Genomic DNA, 25,580 nt, shown 5'->3' with positions numbered 1-25,580 from the left:
TGATTATATCCCAGATAATTCAAGAAAATGTTTTAAAGATTTCTGTAGCTACAAAAAGTAAAAATCATCCGATTTTTGTGCGGAAACGGCTACAAAACAAAGTGTAGAAAAACAAACAAAGACAACCTTACAGTGTGTTTTACTGAGGTCATCAGTGTGTGGCTCAGGGTTGCCAGGTCAGCTCCTCTCATACGCAGATGTCACTTTTCTGTGGGGTTGCCAGGTTCAGAGTCTTCTCTGGCAGCGAGCTTGTGCTGGTAATGGACCAAATGTCGCCCGTCTCTGCAAAATAAAGCTTAGTTTTTATAAAAGGTTTGAGTTCAGACAATAACAGTTTAGAAAGATTCAAAGCTTTGGGGTTTTTGTTTTTTTAAAACCAGACCCTGTCACTGGAATTCTGGCTAATTCTAAAGAACATATAATAATCAGTTATAATGATTTCTGATTGATTTTAGGTAGTACCTAAGGCAGGTGTGTCAAAACTCTGGCTCGCAGGCCAATCATGGCCCCTTTACAGGATTTTTGTGGCCCCGACTTTTGTCTCAAAGTGTTCATACACCACTTTTCTAGTCTTGATGATCACTCATTCACGGCCATCAGAAGCAACTTGGAGTTAAACGCTTTGCCCAAGGACTTGTGGGCATGTCCAGCAGGAATTAAACCCTCAACCTTCCAGTTGAAAGACAACCTGCTCTGCCACTCAGCCACCGTTGCTAAAAGCGTTGTTCTTTAGCTCAGTTTGGCGACGGCTCCTGTCACCGAGTCGAGGGTTGATAAGATGGAGAGTACTTTACATTTGCAGTGGCAGTTAGAGAACAGTGTGTCCTCTCACCTGTCCGAAACTTGCTGTACATGCAGCTTTCCGGTGTGGTTCTGTTTGCGGTGTAGGAAGTGTGTCCTCGCTCTCGCCAGCTGTGAACAAACACAACACAAACGCCGTGACACAGAGAGCAGAGGACTTCTGCTCATTCAGAATATAAATATAAACATAAACATGGTGTCAAACGGGAAATTCACCAGTGGAAAATGAAGATGACGATGATCAACAGGAGAGAGAACACGTCCGTCAAACTCCACATCAGCTTATATTCTTCTGGACTCTGACAGCGAGAGAAAGGAAAAAGAGAGATGAGTCTGTTTTCACTCACATTCACTGAAAACACTACTTTACACGTTCATCATCTATAATCATAAACTCCTGTTTTAACGTCAACATTTTTAGTCACAAAAACAAAAGGAAAGAGACAAAGCAGTGACACAAAGAAAAAGAACATGAAGAAACTGTGACTCAGGACATCAAACTGAGGAGGGCAGGAATGTAAATGCCTGGTAATTTACTAAAAGAACAACTATAAGAAAAAAAATTTGTATAAAGAAAAGTTTTAAAACACCATCACAACATCACCTTTAACCTCAAGCTACAGAACAACAGACTGTACTGGATTTTCTGTTCAACTTTAAAACTTTTGTGGTATCGACTGGTTATCACGCATCTCTCCATCACACTGAAACTGAAGAACTCTGGAGTGTACAAGTCCAACAGTTGACATTTTTGTTTATGACCTCATCTGACTTTGAAGTTCCATAATTAATGACTAAATCTGCTGAGAACGGGAGCTTTTGTCGGAGGTGAACTGGGTCGTACCATGAGGAAGAGAGGGGCGTTCATGGTGCTGAGCAGCTGGGGGGCGTTGGTGGTGACCGAGTGCACGCCGCTGCACCAGGCCAGAGAGTAGAGCCACGGCTGACTGATGACGTACAGGTTCGTGCTGATGTTCGCGGCGGCGTAGTCCCTGAAGACGAGTGTCAAGTGTTAGGGAATTTTTAAGCAGAGCTTCATTTACAAAACAAACAAAAACACACACTTGACGAGCTCAGCGGACAGCGACGTGTAGTGCAGGTTCATTCTGACGATGTTGTTACTCTGCAGCTCCTCCAGGGGGAGCCGTCTTCCCGACGTCTGCTGCAGATCGGGATCCATTTCCTGCACCTGAGCTCTGAAATCTGACGGCAGCCACAGAACCTGCACAGAGAAGAGAACCAAGACTTTAACTTTACGCATGTGAAACTAAAAGATTCACTCACACACACACACACACAGTAGAATATGTCTAACATCACAAAACACAACAATCAGACTCAAAACTGAAGCTAATCATATTTTACATTGTGCGTCTTCCGTCAGTGACGCACGTCTGTCCTCTCTCAGGATCTTTGGTAAAATCTTAAACCCTGATTTGAATCTGGCCAAATGATCCTGCAGTGTGAGGAATTAACAGACGTGATTTTAACATCAGATTCGTCCCCATTTCAAATCATAAGTATTAAACATGTTTGATATTTATGAGTGAAAGTGATTTGTATGAATAACCAATGAGAGCGAGTTACATTACATTACATGTCATTTAGCAGACGCTTTTATCCAAAGCGACTTACAATAAGAGTTGATAAGAGTTGAGCGGGAAGCGGATGTTTTTGTTTAGAACCGTGACTTGTAAAGACAAGTTGATGCTCAGCCATGACTTCATCCAGTTTTTTTTGCGTTTCTCAGCATAAAACCACACACACACACACACACACACACACACACACACACACACACACTCACACACACACAAGCCATAAACTGATAACGGCGAGTAAACCTCCACGTCTGTTTACATTCTAAAGTCACATTAAATCCCAGAGTTTCTGCGGGAGTTTCCCCAAATCCCTGAAACGGTTTGATTAAACACCAAGTGTGTGGTCCTGTGTCTTGACTGGACCGCCTCGTCTGTGCTTTCCCAGGATTTAAACATTAAGAATTGGTAACATCAAGACTAGTGTGGGGTAGACTTTAAAATGTTAAATGTTATATACACGTCTGTGGATTTCAGCTCAACTTCCTGCCAAAATGGTGTCGATTTGATTCCAACTGTTGCGTAATGCGTTTGTGTGACATCAGTTACTGAAGCTCTATAAAGTAACTGGTGAGTCTAAATTGAAGATCACTTCCAGCTCAGTGAAAACATGATTTAAGGACAATTCTCTGCTGAGACGCATCACTGCCAGTTTATAGAAGACATCAGTGTCGCATCTCACCTGTGACGATGGGATGGACGAGCCATTGATGACCTCCAGCGTGCGCTGGACCCACGTGTGTCTGTACGGGTGACCGGCAGGCGGGCGGTACAGGTCAAAGATCACCAGTCGCTCGGTCCGAGCCGCCAGCTGGAGGAACGCCTGCAGGCTGCACACGGACTGGTTTCCCGCCCGCTGACGCTCGTCTGCGCCCAGAGAGCCGGCCGAACCGAACGGACTGTGCTGGAGGGCGAAGAACATCAATAACTCATTAATACTGTGACCTAACGTGGCAGTAACCAGTGAGTCTACAGTTATTTATAACTCAGCGTTTTGAGTTTACTGCTTATTTGTATGTGACCAAGCAGACAAATGCAAAATAAAACTAAATAAAACACTAACCCCCTCATACTGTGTGTGGAAGAGATATTCAAAAGTGCTGCGAGCAGGAAATCAAAAGGTAAAAACTGATTTTAGCCACATAATAAAAAAAGCTCAGCCATGACTTCATCCCTTTAAGTCCATGATATCTTAGGAAGAGTATGTTTACAGCTTAATCTCGCCAATTTCAGTGTCTCGTGTTGATGTTGTGTCAGTAACACTTGAATAAATAAAACAGTAAACTATCCCTTTAACTGTGAGCTGAAGTGACTCACTTTGAGGAACCAGGCTCCGGCATTCAGACGCTCAAGCTCCGCCCACGTGAACACGGCAGCCGGGAGGTCGCTCATGTTCGGGAAAACCCGGTGGACGTCGGTGGTGCGCTGCAGCGTGTCGTCGTGCATCAGGAAGGGAACGCCATCGTAACTGTAACCATGACGACACAACAGAAGAGACCGACATCGACTCTTTTTTTTATATCATTTTTACACTTTATTGTAATATTATAGTCTCATTTTCTTCCTTATTGTGCATCAGTATTTTATCATATTTTTGCTTTTCTATTGAAGCTAAGAAACCAGAAAATATTCACAGTTAATACTTTTTTACTTTATCTTTTTTTAAACAATTAGTCTATGATCGACGTAGTAATGGATTCATCTTTGCAGCCTTAAACTATCCATCTGAAGAGTCTGCTTAAAGACGTCACTGTTGATGAACACATGTGAACGTTACACACACACACACACACACACACACACACACAGTATAAATATTGACTGGTCGTCACAGACTGACCTCACGGTGACGTCCGTCTCCAGACCGTCACTTCCTGTCCCCACCGCCTTCTCAAACGACATCAGTGTGTTTTCTGGAGCGAGCTGCAAATACACAACAGAGCCTCAGTGATTTCACATCCAGCAGCATCAGCTGTAGCTGTCGTAGAATAAGCAGCAGTAACAGCAACAACAGTAATAGCAGCAGAATAATCAACAGTAATAGCAGCAGCAACAACAGTAATAGCAGCAGCAGTAATAGCAGTAACAGTAATGATAGTAATAGCAGCAGTAACAACAGTAATAACAGTATTAGTAACAACAGTAATAGCAGCAGCAGTAACAGTAGTAATAGCAACAGTAATAGCAGCAGCAGTAATAGTAACAGCAGGAATAGCAACAACAGTAGTAATAGCAGCAGCAGTAACTAATAGCAGCAGCAGAATAATCAACAGTAAAAGCAGCAGCAGTAACAGTAAAAGTAACAGTAATAGCAGTAGCATCAGTAATAGCAGCAGTAACAGTAATAGCAGTAACAGTAATAGCAGCAGCAGTAACAGTAGTAATAGCAACAACAGTAATAGCAGCAGCAGTAATAGTAACAACAGTAGTAATAGCAGCAGCAGTAACTAATAGCAGCAGCAGAATAATCAACAGTAAAAGCAGCAGCAGTAACAACAGTAATAGTAACAGTAATAGCAGCAGCAGTAACATCAGTAAAAGTAACAGTAATAGCAGCAGCAGTAACATCAGTAATAGTAACAGTCATAGCAGCAGTAACAGTAGCAACAGTAATAGCAGCAGCAGTAACAACAGTAATAGTAATAGCAACAACAGTAATAGCAGCAGAATAATCAACAGTAATAGCAGCAGCAACAACAGTAATAGCAGCAGCAGTAATAGTAATAGCAGTAACAGTAATGACAGTAATAGCAGCAGAAGTAACAACAGTAATAACAGTATTAGTAACAACAGTAATAGCAGCAGTAACAGTAGTAATAGCAACAACAGTAATAGCAGCAGCAGTAATAGTAACAGCAGGAATAGCAACAACAGTAGTAATAGCAGCAGCAGTAACTAATAGCAGCAGCAGAATAATCAACAGTAAAAGCAGCAGCAGTAACAGTAAAAGTAACAGTAATAGCAGTAACATCAGTAATAGTAACAGTAATAGCAGCAACAGTAATAGCAGCAGCAGTACCAGTAAAACAGTATTAGTAACAACAGTAATAGCAGCAGCAGTAACAGTAGTAATAGCAACAACAGCAGCAGCAGTAATAGTAACAACAGTAGTAATAGCAGCAGCAGTAACTAATAGCAGCAGCAATTATCAACAGTAAAAGCAGCAGCAGTAACAACAGTAATAGTAACAGTAATAGCAGCAGCAGTAACATCAGTAAAAGTAACAGTAATAGCAGCAGCAGTAACATCAGTAATAGTAACAGTAATAGCAGCAGTAACAGTAGCAACAGTAATAGCAGCAGCAGTAACAACAGTAATAGTAACAGTAATAGCAGCAGCAGTAATAGTAATAACAGTAATAGTAAAAACAGTAATAGCAGCAGCAGAAACAACAGTAATAGCAGCAGCAGCAGCAACAACAGTAATAGCAGCAGCAGTAACAGTAATAGCAGGAATAGCAACAACAGTAGTAATAGCAGCAGCAGTAACTAATAGCAGCAGCAGAATAATCAACAGTAAAAGCAGCAGCAGTAACAGTAAAAGTAACAGTAATAGCAGTAGCATCAGTAATAGCAGCAGTAACAGTAATAGCAGTAACAGTAATAGCAGCAGCAGTAACAGTAGTAATAGCAACAACAGTAATAGCAGCAGCAGTAATAGTAACAACAGTAGTAATAGCAGCAGCAGTAACTAATAGCAGCAGCAGAATAATCAACAGTAAAAGCAGCAGCAGTAACAACAGTAATAGTAACAGTAATAGCAGCAGCAGTAACATCAGTAAAAGTAACAGTAATAGCAGCAGCAGTAACATCAGTAATAGTAACAGTCATAGCAGCAGTAACAGTAGCAACAGTAATAGCAGCAGCAGTAACAACAGTAATAGTAACAGTAATAGCAACAACAGTAATAGCAGCAGAATAATCAACAGTAATAGCAGCAGCAACAACAGTAATAGCAGCAGCAGTAATAGTAATAGCAGTAACAGTAATGACAGTAATAGCAGCAGAAGTAACAACAGTAATAACAGTATTAGTAACAACAGTAATAGCAGCAGTAACAGTAGTAATAGCAACAACAGTAATAGCAGCAGCAGTAATAGTAACAGCAGGAATAGCAACAACAGTAGTAATAGCAGCAGCAGTAACTAATAGCAGCAGCAGAATAATCAACAGTAAAAGCAGCAGCAGTAACAGTAAAAGTAACAGTAATAGCAGTAACATCAGTAATAGCAGCAGTAACAGTAATAGCAGCAACAGTAATAGCAGCAACAGTACCAGTAATAACAGTATTAGTAACAACAGTAATAGCAGCAGCAGTACCAGTAGTAATAGCAACAACAGCAGCAGCAGTAATAGTAACAACAGTAGTAATAGCAGCAGCAGTAACTAATAGCAGCAGCAATTATCAACAGTAAAAGCAGCAGCAGTAACAACAGTAATAGTAACAGTAATAGCAGCAGCAGTAACATCAGTAAAAGTAACAGTAATAGCAGCAGCAGTAACATCAGTAATAGTAACAGTAATAGCAGCAGTAACAGTAGCAACAGTAATAGCAGCAGCAGTAACAACAGTAATAGTAACAGTAATAGCAGCAGCAGTAATAGTAATAACAGTAATAGTAAAAACAGTAATAGCAGCAGCAGAAACAACAGTAATAGCAGCAGCAGCAGCAGCAACAACAGTAATAGCAGCAGCAACAACAGTAATAGCAGCAGCAGTAATAGTAACAGCAGGAATAGCAACAACAGTAGTAATAGCAGCAGCAGTAACTAATAGCAGCAGCAGAATAATCAACAGTAAAAGCAGCAGCAGTAACAGTAATAGTAACAGTAATAGCAGCAGCAGTAACAGTAATAATAGTAACAGTAAAAGCAGTAGTAACAGTAATAGCCGCAGCAGTAACAGAAATAATAGTAACAGTAATAGCAGCAGCAGTAACAACAGTAATAATAGTAACAGTAATAGCAGCAACAGTAATAGCAACAACAGTAATAGCAGTAACAGTAATAGCAGCAGCAGTAATAGCAACAGTAATAGCAGCAGCAGTAATAGCAGCAGCAGTAATAGTAACAGTAATAGCAACAACAGTAATAGCAGCAGCAGTAGTAACAGTAATAGCAACAGTAATAGCAGCAGCAGTAGTAACAGTAATAGCAGCAGTAACAACATTAATAACAGTAATAGCAGTAACAGTAATAATAGTAACAGTAATAGCAACAGCAGTAACAGTAATAATAGTAACAGTAATAGCAACAGCAGTAACAGTAATAATAGTAACAGTAATAGCAGCAGCAGTAATAGTAACAGTAATAGCAGTAACAGTAATAATAGTAACAGTAATAGCAGCAGCAGTAACAGTAATAATAGTAACAGTAATAGCAGCAGTAACACTAATAATAGTAACAGTAATAGCAGCAGCAGTAACAGAAATAATAGTAACAGTAATAGCAGCAGCAGTAACAACAGTAATAATAGTAACAGTAATAGCAGCAGCAGTAATAACAGTAATAGCAACAACAGTAATAGCAACAACAGTAATAGCAGTAACAGTAATAGCAGCAGCAGTAATAGCAACAGTAATAACAGTAATAGCAGCAGCAGTAATAGTAACAGTAATAACAGTAATAGTAACAACAGTAATAGCAGCAGCAGTAACAGTAATAGTAATAGCAGCAGTAATAGGAACAGTAATAGCAGCAGTAACAGTAAGAACAGTAATAGTAACAGTAATAGCAACAACAGTAATAGCAGCAGCAGTAGTAACAGTAATAGCAGCAGTAACAACATTAATAACAGTAATAGCAACAGTAATAGCTGCAGCAGAATAATCAACAGTAAAAGCAGCAGCAGTAATAATAGCAACAGTAATAGTAACAGTAATAGCAGCAGCATTAACAGTAATAGCAGCAGTAATAGTAACAGTAATAGCAGCAGCAGTAATAATAGTAACAGTAATAGCAGCAGCAGTGACAACAGTAATAATAGTAACAGTAATAGCAGCAGCAGTAACAGTAATAACAGTAATAGTAATAGCAGCAGCAGTAATAGTAACAGTAATAGCAGCAGTAACAGTAAGAACAGTAACAGCAGCAGTAATAGCAACAACAGTAATAGCAGCAGCAATAACAGTAATAGGAACAGTAATAGCAACAGTAATAGTAACAGTAATAGCAACAGCAGTAACAGTAATAATAGTAACAGTAATAGCAACAGCAGTAACAGTAATAGTAACAGCAGTAACAGTAATAATAGTAACAGTAATAGCAGCAGCAGTAACAGTAATAATAGTAACAGTAATAGCAGCAGTAACAGTAATAATAGTAACAGTAATAGCAGCAGCAGTAACAGAAATAATAGTAACAGTAATAGCAGCAGCAGTAACAACAGTAATAATAGTAACAGTAATAGCAACAACAGTAATAGCAGTAACAGTAATAGCAGCAGCAGTAATAGCAACAGTAATAACAGTAATAGCAGCAGCAGTAATAGTAACAGTCATAACAGTAATAGTAACAACAGTAATAGCAGCAGCAGTAACAGTAATAGCAGCAGTAATAGCAGCAGTAACAGTAATAGCAACAACAGTAATAGCAGCAGCAGTAGTAATAGTAACAGTAATAGCAGCAGTAACAACATTAATAACAGTAATAGCAACAACAGTAATAGCTGCAGCAGAATAATCAACAGTAAAAGCAGCAGCAGTAATAATAGCAACAGTAATAGTAACAGTAATAGCAGCAGCATTAACAGTAATAGCAGCAGCAATAGTAACAGTAATAGCAGCAGCAGTAATAATAGTAACAGTAATAGCAGCAGCAGTAACAGTAATAATAGTAACAGTAATAGCAGCAGCAGTAACAGTAATAATAGTAATAGTAATAGCAGCAGCAGTAACAGTAATAACAGTAATAGTAATAGCAGCAGCAGTAATAGTAACAGTAATAGCAGCAGTAACAACAGTAAGAACAGTAACAGCAGCAGTAATAGCAACAACAGTAATAGCAGCAGCAGTAATAGTAATAGGAACAGTAATAGCAGCAGTAACAGTAAGAACAGTAATAGTAACAGTAATAGCAGCAGCAGTAGTAATAGTAACAGTAATAGCAGCAGTAACAACATTAATAACAGTAATAGCAACAGTAATAGTTGCAGCAGAATAATCAACAGTAAAAGCAGCAGCAGTAATAATAGCAACAGTAATAGTAACAGTAATAGCAGCAGCATTAACAGTAATAGCAGCAGTAATAGTAACAGTAATAGCAGCAGCAGTAATAATAGTAACAGTAATAGCAGCAGCAGTAATAATAGTAACAGTAATAGCAGCAGTAACAACAGTAATAATAGTAACAGTAATAGCAGCAGCAGTAACAGTAATAATAGTAACAGTAGCAGCAGCAGTAACAGTAATAACAGTAATAGTAATAGCAGCAGCAGTAATAGTAACAGTAATAGCAGCAGTAACAACAGTAAGAACAGTAACAGCAGCAGTAATAGCAGCAGCAGTAATAGTAATAGCAGCAGTAATAGGAACAGTAATAGCAGCAGTAACAGTAAGAACAGTAATAGTAACAGTAATAGCAACAACAGTAATAGCAGCAGCAGTAGTAACAGTAATAGCAGCAGTAACAACATTAATAACAGTAATAGCAACAACAGTAATAGCTGCAGCAGAATAATCAACAGTAAAAGCAGCAGCAGTAATAATAGCAACAGTAATAGTAACAGTAATAGCAGCAGCATTAACAGTAATAGCAGCAGTAACAGTAATAGCAGCAGCAGTAATAATAGTAACAGTAATAGCAGCAGCAGTAACAGTAATAATAGTAACAGTAATAGCAGCAGTAACAGTAATAATAGTAACAGTAATAGCAGCAGTAAGAACAGTAACAGCAGCAGTAATAGCAACAGTAATAGCAGCAGCAGTAATAATAGTAATAGTTACAGTAATAGCAGCAGTAACAACAGTAATAACAGTAATAGCAACAACAGTAATAGCAGCAGAATAATCAACAGTAAAAGCAGTAACAGTAATAATAGTAACAGTAATAGCAGCAGCAGTAACTACAGTAAGAACAGTAATAGTAACAGTAATAGCAGCAGTAATAGCAACAACAGTAATAGCAGCAGCAGTAATAATAGTAACAGTAATAGCAGCAGCAGTAACAGTAATAATAGTAACAGTAATAGCAGCAGCAATAGCAACAACAGTAATAGCAGCAGCAGAATAATCAACAGTAACAGCAGCAGAATAAGCAGCAGTAACAGCAGCATGTTTCTCTCTTCACTCATTGTGTGACATTGTGTGTTTATAGCAGTCAGATCCAAACAGGAAGTGACCACAGCTCCTGCACATGTTCTCTCCAGATACAAAGTCTGGTTTTTAGATCTCTTCTGTGTTCAGGCCCTTTTCACTCACATTTCATAAGAGTCAATGTTGTCATATTATTACAAGACGTTTTACTTGTTCCAGTTAAAGCAACGAAAATATGCTGACTCACTGACTTCTGATACATCAATAAAAAGCTACAAAATAAAAGCGTACAGTGAAGCATGTTTCAGCAGCTGCTCACCATGGGAGCTCCTCTGTGGCCGATGAGAGCCGGCGCTCGGCCCAGAGTCGACTTGTCTTTGATACAAGGAGAATAAAAACCCATGGGAAGCATGTAGAGACGAGACAGGATGATGACGTACACGACCATGATCGCGCCGCGCAGCACTGAATCACATAAAAGACACTTATTACCACCGTCAATGTCAATTTAAATTGAAATTTAAATATTATGGGGCACAATATCACGGGAACTACTCAGTCTTGGCCTCCCATTAAAGCAGATATATTACATTTCACACAAATTAAAGTGCTGACAAGTAAACACATTATGTGTCAGTCAACATGGGTCAAAGGTCACAAATGCTTTAACTTTCTTGCTCAGGGACCTTAATTAACGTTACTTTACCTGTCCTGATCATCATTCACTGTCAAAGTTTCCAATGCGTGAATGTATTCATTATTTAAAATGAAGCAAAGTACAATGCTTCCAAAAAAAACATAACAAATTGTATGTCTTTTTTATTGATTGGTCAGGTTTCATTTCAGAAAACTTGATGTGAAACTTTTAATTTAAAAAACTCAAACAGAAACTCCTGATTTGCCCCAAATATCAACAACTTTAAGGTGAAATAAATAAATAAATAAATAAATAAATAAAAACGTGACAAACGTGTGCGGCTGACCTCTGCGGTTGATGCGGAAGAAATGCATCGCGATTGGCCAGGCCAGCACCGTCATCAACAAGACTCCGCCCACATGTAGGTAAGGTGCCGTTACCTGTTCGGGAGACAAAAACAAATATTTGTATTTATTGCGAATTATAAGTCATTCCGTATCAAGATAAAAAAATCCGAATCCACAGAGTGACTGATGTTAGATGACGTGGAATAAAAACCACAGAGAAGTGAGGACAGTCGAGGAGGAGGAGAGGACAGAGTCTCACCTGGAAGGACAGCAGAGTCGTCCTCCACTCATCTCCCCACATGCTGGACAGGACAATGACGGCTCCGACAGAGAAGATCAGGGTCACAGCCATCATCACCTGACAAGGAAATGACAGTCATCCATTTACAGATAAATGGAATTTAATACAACGAAACAGAAGAAAAATAAACACAGACACAGAATGAGAAATTAACCCTTTAACACCGAGTGTATCGCACATGACACGTTCACGCAAGTGTACTTTACCGTAATTACGTGACGATTTGTGCTATTGGAAAAAAAATCAAAACGGTTTCTGAAATCTGAGAAGTTGCACATTAAAGCCAACGTGTGGTTATTACGGTAATTTCACTCGCTGTTGCAGGAAGCCGGAGACTCAGCGTCTGTTCACGACCATCAGTTTGATAAAAGACCAAACCAAATTCTAATTCTTCAGCTTTCACTAAGACAATAATCCAGTGGTGTATTAAGGCAAGTCGATTTTTACAGATTATTCCTTTACCTGTTTTGTTAATATCCTCGTCAGTTATTCAGTGTTTGTTAATGACTCTATTTTTATTCACGTTTCAGGTTAAATTTCAGCACGTTTACCTCATGACCTCATCGTTTTTTAACCAACATAAGTGTTTTAAATGGAAACTTTACTATTTTAACTCAGGAGTTTGAGTCTCCTTTCTGTGAGAATCACATGGAATCACATGTGTTTCTACTTCTCTTTTGTGCTTTTTTTTCCCCCCCGACAGAGAATAAAAAGAGTCATTTATTTGACTTTTTACCTTGTGACTCCAGTGTAAATAAAGTTTCTGTCCCTCGGACAACAAACACACGGCGAGCAGCTGCAACACAAGAGCAGAGACAAACATGAGCGGACGTGATGAGGAGATTAAGTTTACGTTAATAATCACAGAATAAAAGTGTTCAGTTTCACAGAATGTGGAAACATCACACACACACACACAGAAATCTGAACTCAGCAGATTTAATCCCCCGGGAATCTGGGTTTGGCTGAAGCGGTCGCTGCCTGAGCTGAACTAGATTACATTTTATTTATATATATTTTGTTTTTGAATTATAAATCTTGAATATTTTGTCTATAAATTTACTATACATGTAACATTTTGATCAATAATAACTGGTGTGATACAGTACAAATATTTATAAAAGAGAAGTTTATTGTCTTTAAATATGAATAATATGAAGAATCTTAAACCCATAAAATCTAAGATCTTCCATTAATGGTTAATTTAAAACGGGCAATAAAAAGAAATTTAAACAGGACATTATCAATCAATGAGTAACACTTTAAGCAATTAATTTAGATTTTTATCACAAACAAAGTCCACGAGGGCCAATAAAACAGAAGAACATCCTTTTGCAATAAAACTACTTGATTTTAAAAGCTTTTCAGAGACCGGGCTGGAACAGTTACAGGAGAATTTAAACCTCGAGTTTCATGAAGAGGAAAATGTGTTTGTGTCTCACCGTGAGCACAGAGACGTAGGAGAAGCAAACCGCGGTGACGACCAACAGAACCATGGACCACGGGAACCAGAAACCCAGACTCTCAAAGTTAAACCTGAAGAAAAAGACTGAGATTAATGTTTTAAACATGAAGAAAAACAAAGAAGAAACTAAATTTAGCTGACAATAGAATTATAAACTCAAGTTATTAAAGTCAATATTGAGCCTCAAGTAAAGGTAATTTTGAAAGATTGTTACCTGCAGAGAAACTAAAGCATCATCACATCATTACCAATTTCAACTCAAAGAAAATGATAAACTGCAGGCTGTCGTCATGGAAACAGCCAACAAACCATTCATTTAAAATCTGGTTTTTAATTCAGACTTTCCCAGTTCATTTTAGTCCAATTTTTAATTCTAAATTCATTCCAATTTAATCTAATCTCTGAACTTTAATTTGCAAATGAATAATTTCCTCATATTGTCTTTGGTTTTCAGGAAATAAATCACTTCCTCTGCTTTATTTGTGATGGATTATGTGTCAATTTAATTTTCTTCTTCTCTTACTAAAGTTATGTTTATTAAAATCCACAGACAGAAATTCTCAGTTTAGGTAGAATTTAAACACAGAAAGCATGAAAAATGCACCAAGAGTGGGATTAATGGAGAGTAAAAACAGTTATGTTGACACATGCAGGGATTATTTGTGTAATCTCTGCCTGCGTGAGTGTCTGCGCAGATCAACCCACCAGTCAAAGTCATTGTAGTCGTTCTTTGCTTGACCCCAGAAGTAAAGAAACACCAGAGTGAAACAGAAAGACGTCACCAACACAGCAAAGCTCGCGCCCTCCAACTGTCAACAACACAAACAACAATCATGCTTTAATACACAGAAGCTTCACCCAGGGCTTACCGACCTTTGACCTTAGTGAAGAAAGAGGAATTTGAATTTGAGCAGCTCTTTAATGACTTAAGTGTGATGGTAAAAGTCTGTTGGTCTGTTTGTTTACAGCATCACTTTTCACTCCTTGTCTTTGGATCATTTTGGCTGAGTTCATATGGCATGAATTTTAAGATTGTGTACTTTTATTTGATCTTGTTATTTCCAGCTCAGCTCCTACAGTCGGGCTAAAATAAACTGTCAACAAACAGGTGTTACACTCAAGTCGTTAAGCGCAAAAAATGTCCCATTGAAAATGAAGTTCTTCATCTCACTTCCATTTAAGCATAATTCATGCATTTTATTATAACTGTCAATCAAAGGGTGAAAATCTTTTTTAAAAAAAATTAGTATTTGATATAAATAAAACAGTTCAATGAAAGTAGAATATGTATAATATTTTTATAGCTTGCTTTTGAAAAGCACATGTTTTGTTCTTAGCGATACGAGTGTCACTAATATTAGAACTGGTTTTAGGGTTTGAAAGACGACCAGTGTCAACTGAAGAACAATGTTTATCTTATGAATAACTTCAAGATGAGAGATCAATAAAACTATGGGGTATAATTACTCCTCCTTCCCTTTTAGGAATCATTCCAGTTCAGTTTTATTGATCACCTTCAGAATTAGCTGGTTTGAATTATAATAAATGTCTGTACGTGGGTTTTGCACACAGAAATACACTCCTTTTAAGAATGACTGCCCTGTTCACTGAACTCCTGCATCACTCCACCTCTGAACAAAAAGATAACCTACTTAAAGAGATCATGTTGCTTTATTTTGCCGTCACTGCACAGAGACGTAGTTGATCCACTGCTGCCTCCACCATTAGGTTCAAATGTGTTATTTTGTGACTTCTGTGTTTGAAATCCTTTATTTGGATTTGCCAAAGTGGTACAAACGAGGCAGCAGTAGAGGAGCAGCTCCTGTGTCTCAGTGAGCTAAAAACACCAAGTTTCTCTATGGACTTTGGTGCTGCAGAGCAGCACTGCCTCCGTCTTTATGTTGCCTTTATTCTGTTGATTCTTTTAAAAAGCAGCTAAAGACTCTTTTAGTTAGATGAGGGGGTTTTGTGGCTTGGAATCTGTTTTTATTCATTGAATTTTTAGGTCAATTTTTTTATTGTAAAGCACTTTAACTGTGAAAGGTGCTATATAAACAAACTTACTGTTCACAAACTCAAAAATGTGTCAAACAATTTTGTCTGACCTTGTTGCAGCAGCAGTCTCCAGGCCGAGTGACGCTCCCGACGTTGCGTCTCCACCTGCAGCCGTACAGTCCGCTCAGACACGACACCAGAAGCCGATGTTCGTGACGTCGTAGGACGTAAGCACGGAGACCGCGCAGACCCCCCGACAGCAGCTGAGACATTGTGGACACCACGGCTCAGAGACAACGTGTCCCTGCTGACAGAAGAAACACAATGAAAGTTAAACGTTCCTAATAAAGTGGCATGTGAGTGTAGAGTGAGTTATGAAAATATACAACAAATCCAGAGGCGTTTGTGATTCTGATCAACAATTAACAACACAGTAGAGCAACTGGTGGCTCATGGGCCAAAACTGGCCCGCTGGCATTAATGTCCAGTCCAGTAGATACATTTAAATATATATATATATATATAGAGACCATTTTGAATGAATTGCTTATATTAACTAAAATGCCAAAGTCAGGCAGAATTCAGTGCCTCTTATTCTCAAATCTTTTTTGTACAAGATTTAATAGTTTAGAAGAAAAAAGAAAAAGGTTAGAGGGGAAAAAAAAGGTTTTGAAATTAGCAAAACATTACTCGGCACTTTCAAAGTCACCATTTATATTAAAAAAAGGTTTGAATCAGATTTTCTTTTTTTCAAATCATCTGCAGGGCCACATATTAATGCTGGTGGGTTTAAATTAAGATTTTGACCCATAATTGGTAAATACATAAAGTAGCCTTTTGTTGTTCAGATTAATTGTGTATTTGTCTGAGGTGATTAACAGTTAATATTTTATAATTTCACATCTATCTATATTGAAGTGATATTTCTACTCATCCGCTTGCTTATTTCCACATTTGTGGCAAAATGCCACATCTGATGCCCTTCAAGGCCAAAAATGAATATCAACTGTCCTCACCTGGCCACACCTGTGTAAATTATACCCACTCTTTTATTTCTCAGTCACCACACCCTGAAGGAGGAACAAGTAAATTAAAAATTCATGTACCTGTAGTATTTATGCCATTTTTGTTATAAATCTTCATCCCTCTTTTTTTATTATTCTTTAGAAATGATCGTGTAATAATGCAACACTATGCACAGAACAGGCATCATTGGAATGAGATTAAAGGTTTAGAGATTTATTATGCAGGTAAAAAAAAAACAAAGAAACATCTAAAAACTAATTTCCTTTGCTTTATTCTTGTCTTTTATGTGAGCGGAACTAAAGGCAGCGTCCCATTCATTCAGAAAAGCTTCTCATTGAGTTTTACCCGTTATCCGTCTCGTCCCAACACCCCGATTTTTACAATGGAGTCCAGTGATACCCAACGACCAGCGGGAATAACGGAACTTAATTGGAGGTAAAGCGGGATCGAACGGACGCCAAAACGCAGTTTCAGCCTCACACATTAGTTTAATAAACAGGGTGTTGTTTTACCTTCGGGTCCGGTTTACCGTCGCAGTGTACAGGCAGAGCTGAAGCCGCAGTACGATGATGTTCCCCGGGTATGATTCCGCGGAGCAGTGGCCTCTTGAGAAGGATGAGACTGTAAAGCCAAACACACTTACATAAACAGGAAATGACAACTTCCGGTTTCAAAATATACAGCAAATGATTTTGTTTTTAATACAAGCTAAATACTTTTGTTAAAAACATATATAAAAACCAGCACCCAGAATAATCTGTTTCCAACTATATTATGAAAAACTAGAGAAAAGATGCGAATTGATACGATGTATTACACTTTATTTTGAAAGTTGACACGGAAGTGAAGGCACTATAATCAGCTTTACACTTGTTCCGGTTGGTGCCCTATAATGAACCTCTGTATCATGAGTCACCTGTTGCCATGGTGACATAAACACACCGTTTCCCTGCAGGTAAGTCCAGGTAAAGAGACACTTTGACAGAAACAGAGGCATCAGGTTCAAGTCAAGAGATGTTTCAGGGTTGTTGTTTTGTGGGTTGTTGTTGTTTATTTAAGTGTGGTTGCTGAAACAAAAACATTAGGATTTCTGCTTTATTTTGCCATTAAGGATTTTTTTTGGTAAGTTTATGTCACTCGGGTGAATCCAAATGAAGGATTTCCCAACACGGAAGTCACAAGACGACACATTTGAACTCACTAACAGAAGCAGCAGTGGATCAACAAACACCTGTGTGGCATGATGTAAAATTGCTGGTTTTCTCTATGGACCTTGGCGCAGGGGAGTGAGGTTTTACAAAACAACACAAACTTCTGGCTTCCAGTGAGAAAAGTTTGTCTCGCAGTGAGATAAAGCAGTAAACTTAAGATATTATAATCTGAAAAAAAAGGCATAGATTTTAAGGAGGTGAGACTTTTGTTAGATGGTTTAGAATGTGTTTATCCTGGTGTCCCTGCTGAGGGACATTTATTCAGTGTCTTACGCTGGTTCCTGGCACTCTTCAAAAGCTACTCCTGCTTATGATGCTGTGAGGCAACAATTTCCAACTAAAATCAAAATCTCTTATTAGGAGGTGCTGCTGGTCCTCTACTGCCAATGTTGGTATGTTTGTGTCACTGACGTGAATCTGAACAAAAGATTTCAAAGCACTGAGATCACAAAATAACATATTTAAATTAAACTAAACTAAGACTGTGGCAATAAACCAGACTTTCAAACACTTATGAAAAAAGTCAACAAAAATAATAAAAGTATTGAAATGACTACAATAAACTTCAAATCATAATATAATTATTTAAATCTGACCTGAGGGGCCACTAAGCACCTAATCTGGTCAGTAGGGGGCAGGTCAAGTGAAAAAGAACGAGTTTAAAATAATCACATGGCAGTCACAATATTAATAATTGTGAAATAAAACTGTTTTGATATATAGTTCATTCTAAAAAAATGGCATTTATGATGCAAAAATTAATTATAAACTGGTGGCAACCAAATTTAATGGATTCCAAGAATCTCCTTTGTAGAAGTGTTGTCAAATTACACAAGATGATCCAGTTAGTCAAGTTGTACAGTGAAGGGAATTATCTACAAAGATGCAAGCACCTGTGTGAATACCTCCATTTCCTGTTTCAACCGTCAAAATAAAACCCGTTTTGCCAAAATGAACAAAAGCATTCCAGATGGTTCTAAAATTAAAATTGCTTCTGTTTTTAATATACACATTATCAGATAAAGCTACAGTGTGGTGACTTCTATGCATTGGCCTTTAACAATTTGTTTTTATTTATGCCATTTGATCTGTTTTATTGTGGTTTGTTTGTTTCTTTTATCCACATCTTTAAGTCATGTAATTCATTGTAGTTGTTTTAGTTGCATGTATTGCCCATGTTAGCTTTTATGCCTTTGACAATTTATTTATCCAATGCAGGACAATGAAATTTAGTTTGTGGCGATCAAAGTGTTAAAAATAAAAATATATTCGACAATCGACAGGTGTCCCGAATATTTTAGGGAACTGGCTTCAGGAAATGCCTGAAAATATGTATTCTCTTAAATTGCCACCATGGAGTGTGAATCAATATGCTGTAGGCAAATTCATTTTAAAATTTTAAATTACGAAAATAGCAAATAGATTGCTCCATCTTCTAGATGAATTTAAAAATGTCACAAAGTCATGTTTTGAAGACAGTCAAATCTAAATTAGTAAATGTTTTGATGGTGTAAAACTGAAGTGTCACTTTAACGGAAAACAAATTTCCGTTTAAGGGAATTAATGTCCCTGTCCACCAGTGCTCTGCTGCTGTATACACAAACACTCCCTGCAATCAACCAGGACTTATACACAAATAGTTTCTGCCATTTATCATGGGCAAAAAAAAAAGAACGTGAAATGACTTGCCAAGGTTATTTTAAGTCACTAAAACCTTACTATTTTATCTAAATTAGAAAGGAAATTATATAGTAGATCAACTGTCGTGCTATTATTTTGAAGGCTAACTCGCCTCATTTCCTGTTTCACAGTATTTGACTTGACAGCGCCGGCGAAAACTCAGAAGAGATTAAAGTTTGCTCACTTTTCAGAAGGTGCGTCCCTTCCCTCGGGTCAAACCGTCGTTGGGACTCCGAACAGCGGGAGAACATGACCGACCTGTGGGTCTCTCTGGCGGTGATTGTCGCCGCGGTTCTCCTGAGCGAGGCGGTCCGCCGGAGCGCGGCGCGACTGTTCGCCGGAGCTCCATGGATCTACCTGGTGGAGGCGGCGTCCACCTTTCAGCTCTGCAGCTGCACTCACGAGAGCAAGCTGCTGGCGGAGTCCGGCCGGTTAGAACCGCCGCTCCTCGGCCCCGCTCTCACCTACACAATCACCGTCGTCCACCTTATAACTTTCCAGGCAGCGACGTGTAACCCCATCGCGGTTGTGGAGAGCTTTTGCCGGGGGAGCAGAAGCGGCAGGGCGGCTGTTATCGTCATATGCTGCCAGTTCGCGGCTGCTGTCGCGGCGCAGTTCTTCGCGGGCTCCGTGTGGTCGCTGGGTCTGTCCGACGTCCACGTCCGGCACCAGAAGTTCGGCTACAGATGCTTCGACCCTCTGGGCGGGAGTTTGCTGGAGGCCGCGGCGGTGGAGCTGGCCTGCGCCTTCTTTATCCAGGCTGCGGTCCTGCATATTCACAAAGTGGACGAAAAGCTGCGAGTTCACTTCATCGCTGCGGTCGTCACTGCTCTGGTCGCTGCAGGTGTGTAATCAGCGCTGATATTAACAACACCTGAGCTGATGAGTGTCATCAGTGTTACCGATGATTGATGTCAATAAGTATCTGTACACAAGAGAAACACAAATTTACTGCATAATAATTAAGACTTAATTGGCAGTTTTGAACAGGGGCGTTTTAAAGTTAAAGGAAACAGGAGGGGCCCCTCCCTGAAACTTAATCTTTGAAGTATACTTTAGGGCTGAAAACTTAAGTTTGGACGTGCAGATTTGCCTCCTGATTGGTTCTTATCAGCCACAACTTGGCTCTCACTGAATCATTCCCTGAAACCAAATAAGTACAGAGGAGACATTTAGCTTTCTGTTTTCAGGTGTGTTCGTATGGAAGCAGATTACTTCTGATATGGAGCTGAAAACAATAAAACTATTCTAATTTTCATTCAAACATGTTAAACCCATGAAAACACTGTTTTAAAATGAAAACACAGTCGTGTGGACGTCACTCTGTCACTTTGGTACGAGGCTTCAACAGTGTTCATGGTCTGCTGTTTCTCTCCGTCCCTGCAGGTGGCAGTATCTCAGGAGCTGTGTTTAACCCCGTACTGGCCTTTTCCATCCAGTTCCCCTGCAGTGGCCACACCTACCTGGAGTACTGCTTCGTCTACTGGCTCGGACCAGTTCTAGGTAAGAAGCCGAGGCTGCAGGGTCCTTGAAAGTTTTTGAAAGTGCTTGAAGTTTGTGAAGTTGATATTTATGTAAATGTCTCCCTTGTTTGTTACGACGATGCCTACTCTTTTATGCCCTGCATTGCTTGATGTACGCAGACTAGGCCTACGCAGGACAAACGTGTAGTCATAATTATTTGTGGACACTGTCCACTGTCTCTTTCTGAAATACCTTTGCTGGATCCCGATTGGCTCCCAGACGTCCACCACAGTAACCCGCTGTGTCTCCCACACGTGTCTCCAGGTGTGACGAGCTGCATCCTGCTGTTTGAGAAGATCATTCCTTTCCTGTCTGGAAAAAGCACCGTAAGACTGGACGTCCCCGCTGTCCACAAACAGAAGATGCAGTAAAGCCACGTCTTCCGCCTCAAAAGTAGCAGGAGTTTTCAAGGTACAGCGATGTAGAGACAGGTCACGACTATAGGTTTTTCATTTCCACAAATGTGAATGTTTTTCTTGAGTAAACAAGTGAAAGCAGGTGGAATCCAGTTAAAACTGGTTCTGCAAAGCGACACTCATTTACTGTAATACACAGGAAACTCAAACGTGCTAAATCCTCACAGCACATGCACTGCAGTCAAATCATGTTGCATCATAAAAAAACTAGAAACCAATAGACACGAGAGCTACAAAAAATAATGTTGACAAATATCCCAAGAACACGTTTGCTGCTTTATCTCGTTGTTAAACAGACTTTTCTGACTGGAAACCGAAGTTTCTCTCACACCAAAGTCCACAGAGAAAATCTGCATTTTAGCTCACTGGGACTCAGGAGCTGCATTTGGTCAGTTTGTGTCACTGAGGTAAAACCGATTGACCGTTTTTTTTTTTTTTTTTTTTTAAGCACTGAAGTCTTTAAAATAACACTTCTGAACTCACTGATGTAGGCAGCAGTGCATCAGCAACTCCTGTGCGCTGTGATGTAAAATCGCTGATTTTCTCCATGGACTTTGGTGCGCGGAGCGAGTGGTTTCCTAAATCATAAACTTAATCTGGCATAGATTTAATTAGGTTAGCTGGTTTAAATCTGGAACTACCTCGCTGTTGTATGTACATCTGTCCACTTGTGATTGGATCAGATGTTAAAACCAGGTCTAAACCGGGGACTGTGAAAGCTCAGAGCTGAAGAGCAATAGAAGTGGTATTTAAATAATGCAGAAACAAGTACAACATTCTACCCTGTAGATCCAGTGTTTTAAAGTATTATTTAGTTTTAAAACACGATTCAGGCTGCTTTTAAAAAATAACAGCACAAGATGTCAGACTGTGTAAAAGCAAGGCCCTTATCTGAAGCACATGATAATGGCTGATTCTAAGGCTATGAAAACCAATCAATCTTTGTATTTCAGCAATTATACACATGTACAGACGTATGGGGCGTATTTTTTTTTACATTTTTTCCAATAAACCCTCTTTAACTGAAGCACAACTAAAAGACACAGGTTTACAAGCATCATTAGTCTTTAACAAACGTGTTTAGTTCTGTTTCCCAGTACTCGTGAAAGTCCCTTTATTTTCCGCGCTACAAAATGGGACGTCAACAAATTTCGCGCCAAGTCAATAGTAAAAACATGCTACTTTTACTGTAAATTGCTCTTCCGTCTTATTTGTCTCACATTAAATCAGTTTTACACAGTTCTGTACAATTTTTATGCATGGACATATTTCTATACTGTTTTTGTTAAGTAAAATACAGTGTAGAGCATGGTTAGCGACAGGTGTTGCTAACAGTGGCTAGCCCTGAGATACGTTGGCGTCCACGTTTTCTCAACTTGTCACCTGGTACCTCTGAGGTGACGTCGCTTCCTGTTTCGACTTCCACTGTAAAAGGAACGCACCATAAATGGCAACAGTTCAAGAACAGGGAGTCGGCACGCAGGAAATGCAAAATCAGGCCAAACCTGATGAGTCATGTTCGGTATGAGTTGAGGTGAAAGACAACAAAGTTTTTTGCTCTATGTTCGTTTGATTCACGCTTTTCACTTTGCACATTCATCATATTTACACTTGTTTATATTTACGTTAATCTTTTTTACTTTAATTTGAACACACTGTGATGTTGGTAGTGGTGGAGTTTTCGTCTTAAGTTTAGAGACCAAAGCCTTTACTGTTGATTTAAATCTTTTTTTCATGCATAAATCATGTTTGAATTTATGTCTCACTTATTTTTCACGTTCCCTGTACACCTTTTGTGTATTTATCCCCTTTTTCCACTGGATTTCGTTAATTTCTGTGAAAACGTTGATCATTTACATCTTTTAAATACCTCATGTCTGAAAGTTCATTTACGTTTTAAAAAATGTGAGAAATAAAGGTTGATTTTCTTTGACATGTCTGACTCTGCTCTCTGTCAATTGTTTTTAAATGACTGAATGAATGGTTTTGTAATTTAAACTCTGTATGACATAATCATTCTAGTCGTGCTGATTTGGAGCTGCACTTTCAGAGTCCATGACAGTTTGACCTGCATGTTTATCTGTTACACAACATGACCTTTAACCCTGTTCTCCACCTTTTGAAATTCTAAACACGTCGAGTGTTCCATTGTTGCGGCGTTAAATTACATTTTAACACATAAAAGTGACACAGACTCTGTGCGGCAAATTTAACAGGGACATATGAGGAGCTGTTGTCATGGTGAACTTGCAGCAAAGGGTCATTTTTAAATGTACCAACAACGGGGCCAGGATTGAAGTTTGTGATAAAGATGAGATAGACAGTGGCAGTAATGCAACAACATGGATGCAAACTACCATTAAACCCCACAGAAGAAATAAACTTGACCTTGACCTGTAATTAAACATGTTATTGACAGTAAATAAAGGTTTTCTTGCACCGACAAATGATTGAATTTGTCAACTCTGTCTCTCTGAATGACCAGTGTGATTCAAAGCCTCACACAGACAGACAGAGTGACGTGAGGCTTAAAACCCATTTTATTATGACAAATGTACAAGATCATAAGAAATAACAGTAAAGTTAACAAAAATGAGCAGACAAAACACCAACGACCGGTCGACTAAAGGTCTGTACACAGCGGACAGGGTGTCGTTCCCCCCAGATTCATCATGAGGTAAATAGGAAACTTTTCTGTTAACATTTTCTGTCATTGGCACCGACATTTTCTCGCCACCGCTCTCCGTTCCTGTGCACGTCTCGCCAGCAGTTATTTCATAACCGCGGGACACTTTTTCTTTTTCCAAAAATACATTCTCCATTACTCTGTGAAGAATATCACAGTCACTCCACGTCCCTGCTGTGACTCCGCCTACTAGAACACGGCACTTTTTTTTTTTATGTCTGTAGATTTGGGTTAGCTACATGTATCCCGACTAATCTAAAAGCTAAATATCGCGTATAGAGGCGTTTGTATGAGCTGCAGGTAGCTCGTGTAGGTTTCGTCTTGGAAGTAGGGATGAGTCGATACGATACCAAGTAGCGGTATCTGTCTGATACTGGGCAAAATCGGAAATTGGAAAAAATAGTGTAAAAATGAAAATAAAGCAGAATTGTTAAAACATATGTTCTTAAAATCGCTTGTGGTGAGTTCAAACAGATGAGTTTCCTTAACAGATTTAAGTCACGTAAAAAGAATGTATCGGACTGATATCGGTATCGGAAGATTCTAGGGATGTGATATCAGTATCAAGTCATCCCTACTTGGAAGTTGTGTTTAGCCGGTATCAAAACTGTGTGATAAATAGAGTGGTTTATCCTCTGAAGACCATGCTCAGATTAATTTACACTATATTTTTTACATTATTTCCCTCTCTTGAAATCAGATTCAGATTTTCTACAATAACTTTTAACTGTCTCCCCCCTCCCCGAGCTCCTGTAACATGCCTTTAGTTAAAGTCAGTGCATGCTTAGCTACGCGTCTACGTCATGAGTCCCTCGGCTCTAATGCGACAGGTCGGGAGATTAAACACACATGCCAACGTTTTCTGGATTTGTTACAAAAAAGAAAAAAAAAAGTTCCAATATAAGTTCCCTACAAAAAGAAAACTGTTAGAAACTCATGCAATCCCAAAGAATTGCCCAATATACTGTATTTTTTGCCATGATTTAAAAAAATGCCTCTAAATATATTACAGCCGAAAAAACTACAGATATACACACAGACTGGTTCCAGCAGAGGTCAGTGTAGTCATTGGTGTGTTTCTTTTCTTTCCCCTCCGTCCAAACGACGCTTTCCTGACAAAAGTAATGATTTAAACAAAACAAATAATAATAAAAAAAGGTTGATTTTTCACAATATTGACCCAAAATGTTGACTCAAGATTATGAAAATGAACAGAAATACAGATTTTTGTACATCGGAAGAGGAAAATAAACAAAACTGAATATAATAGAGGGTTGTTTCGGAGCGTGAGTGTTATTTTTTCATTAATGAAATTTAAAAAAAGAATAGGTGTTTTTTTTCAACCTTCCGTGAAGGACAATGTACAAAGAAAATAAGACACTTTACATTTCAGACAGAGACAACGACAAATAAATGTTAAGATATACAAAAAAATACATTATTATTATTATTACTTTTTAAAAAACAGTCACAAAAGTTAACATGGATGTAATGAGAGGGAACTAGACTAGAGGTCGAGATTGAGCAGGAGCGAGAGAGTTTGACTTCCGATTGTGTTTGGAGCGGACGTTGGCGCACACGAGTTAGAATAATTATCATATATGTATAACAATATACAAAAGCTACACTACAGTGGAACAGAA

General features: G+C 38.8%; 3 protein-coding genes across 6 annotated transcripts in view; 1 reads left to right on the top strand and 2 right to left on the bottom strand.

Annotated features, from left to right (window-relative positions):
- Window positions 1-25: 25 nt before the first annotated feature.
- On the bottom strand, window positions 26-19,610 carry LOC131458871 (glycerophosphodiester phosphodiesterase domain-containing protein 5-like). 3 transcript variants are annotated; one of them, XM_058628187.1, is made up of 17 exons: window positions 19,496-19,610; window positions 16,933-17,041; window positions 15,505-15,701; window positions 14,105-14,208; window positions 13,377-13,470; window positions 12,671-12,730; window positions 11,893-11,991; window positions 11,633-11,726; window positions 10,969-11,114; window positions 4,240-4,322; window positions 3,717-3,867; window positions 3,082-3,303; window positions 1,866-2,023; window positions 1,646-1,793; window positions 1,018-1,100; window positions 833-912; window positions 26-282 (listed from the first exon to the last, which is right to left on the bottom strand). In XM_058628187.1, exons 3-17 carry the CDS (start codon window positions 15,664-15,666, stop codon window positions 188-190), a joined length of 1,779 nt encoding a protein of 592 aa, XP_058484170.1. In that variant the 5' UTR covers window positions 15,667-15,701; window positions 16,933-17,041; window positions 19,496-19,610; the 3' UTR covers window positions 26-187. The 3 variants fall into 3 exon arrangements, with proteins under 3 accessions (XP_058484170.1, XP_058484171.1, XP_058484172.1); XM_058628188.1 differs by having other exon boundaries at window positions 15,505-15,698; XM_058628189.1 differs by lacking the exons at window positions 14,105-14,208; window positions 16,933-17,041; window positions 19,496-19,610 and having other exon boundaries at window positions 15,505-15,591.
- Window positions 19,469-23,186, top strand: LOC131458873 (aquaporin-11-like). The gene is made up of 3 exons (XM_058628191.1): window positions 19,469-20,155; window positions 20,698-20,814; window positions 21,100-23,186. The coding sequence occupies exons 1-3, from the start codon at window positions 19,561-19,563 to the stop codon at window positions 21,204-21,206; spliced, it is 819 nt and encodes a 272-aa protein (XP_058484174.1). The 5' UTR covers window positions 19,469-19,560; the 3' UTR covers window positions 21,207-23,186.
- A 2,025-nt stretch (window positions 23,187-25,211) lies between these two features.
- Window positions 25,212-25,580, bottom strand: part of rsf1b.1 (remodeling and spacing factor 1b, tandem duplicate 1) — a 17,189-nt gene continuing 16,820 nt past the window's right edge. For both annotated transcript variants that reach the window (XM_058628181.1, XM_058628182.1), the window contains exon 16: window positions 25,212-25,580. This exon is cut by the window's right edge and continues 2,636 nt beyond it. The gene's annotated coding sequence lies outside the window, so the exon portion shown is untranslated.

Source organism: Solea solea, chromosome 4, assembly GCF_958295425.1.
Source record: "Solea solea chromosome 4, fSolSol10.1, whole genome shotgun sequence".
In the NCBI taxonomy this organism is placed as follows: domain Eukaryota; kingdom Metazoa; phylum Chordata; class Actinopteri; order Pleuronectiformes; family Soleidae; genus Solea; species Solea solea.
This window is presented reverse-complemented; position numbering and strand designations above follow the sequence as displayed.

What these genes read in the sequence shown, in the direction of transcription:
- LOC131458871 (XM_058628187.1), bottom strand. Translation starts at nt 15,666, where the DNA reads ATGTCTCAGCTGCTGTCGGGGGGTCTGCGCGGTCTCCGTGCTTACGTC. An exon ending in CGACTCTGCTGTCCTTCCAG is followed by an intron (nt 11,727 to 11,892) that starts GTGAGACTCTGT and finishes TCTCCCGAACAG; the next exon opens with GTAACGGCACCTTACCTACA. An exon ending in GTCATCTTCATTTTCCACTG is followed by an intron (nt 913 to 1,017) that starts GTGAATTTCCCG and finishes GTTTGTTCACAG; the next exon opens with CTGGCGAGAGCGAGGACACA.
- LOC131458873 (XM_058628191.1), top strand. Translation starts at nt 19,561, where the DNA reads ATGACCGACCTGTGGGTCTCTCTGGCGGTGATTGTCGCCGCGGTTCTC. An exon ending in CACTGCTCTGGTCGCTGCAG is followed by an intron (nt 20,156 to 20,697) that starts GTGTGTAATCAG and finishes CCGTCCCTGCAG; the next exon opens with GTGGCAGTATCTCAGGAGCT. An exon ending in CTGGCTCGGACCAGTTCTAG is followed by an intron (nt 20,815 to 21,099) that starts GTAAGAAGCCGA and finishes ACGTGTCTCCAG; the next exon opens with GTGTGACGAGCTGCATCCTG.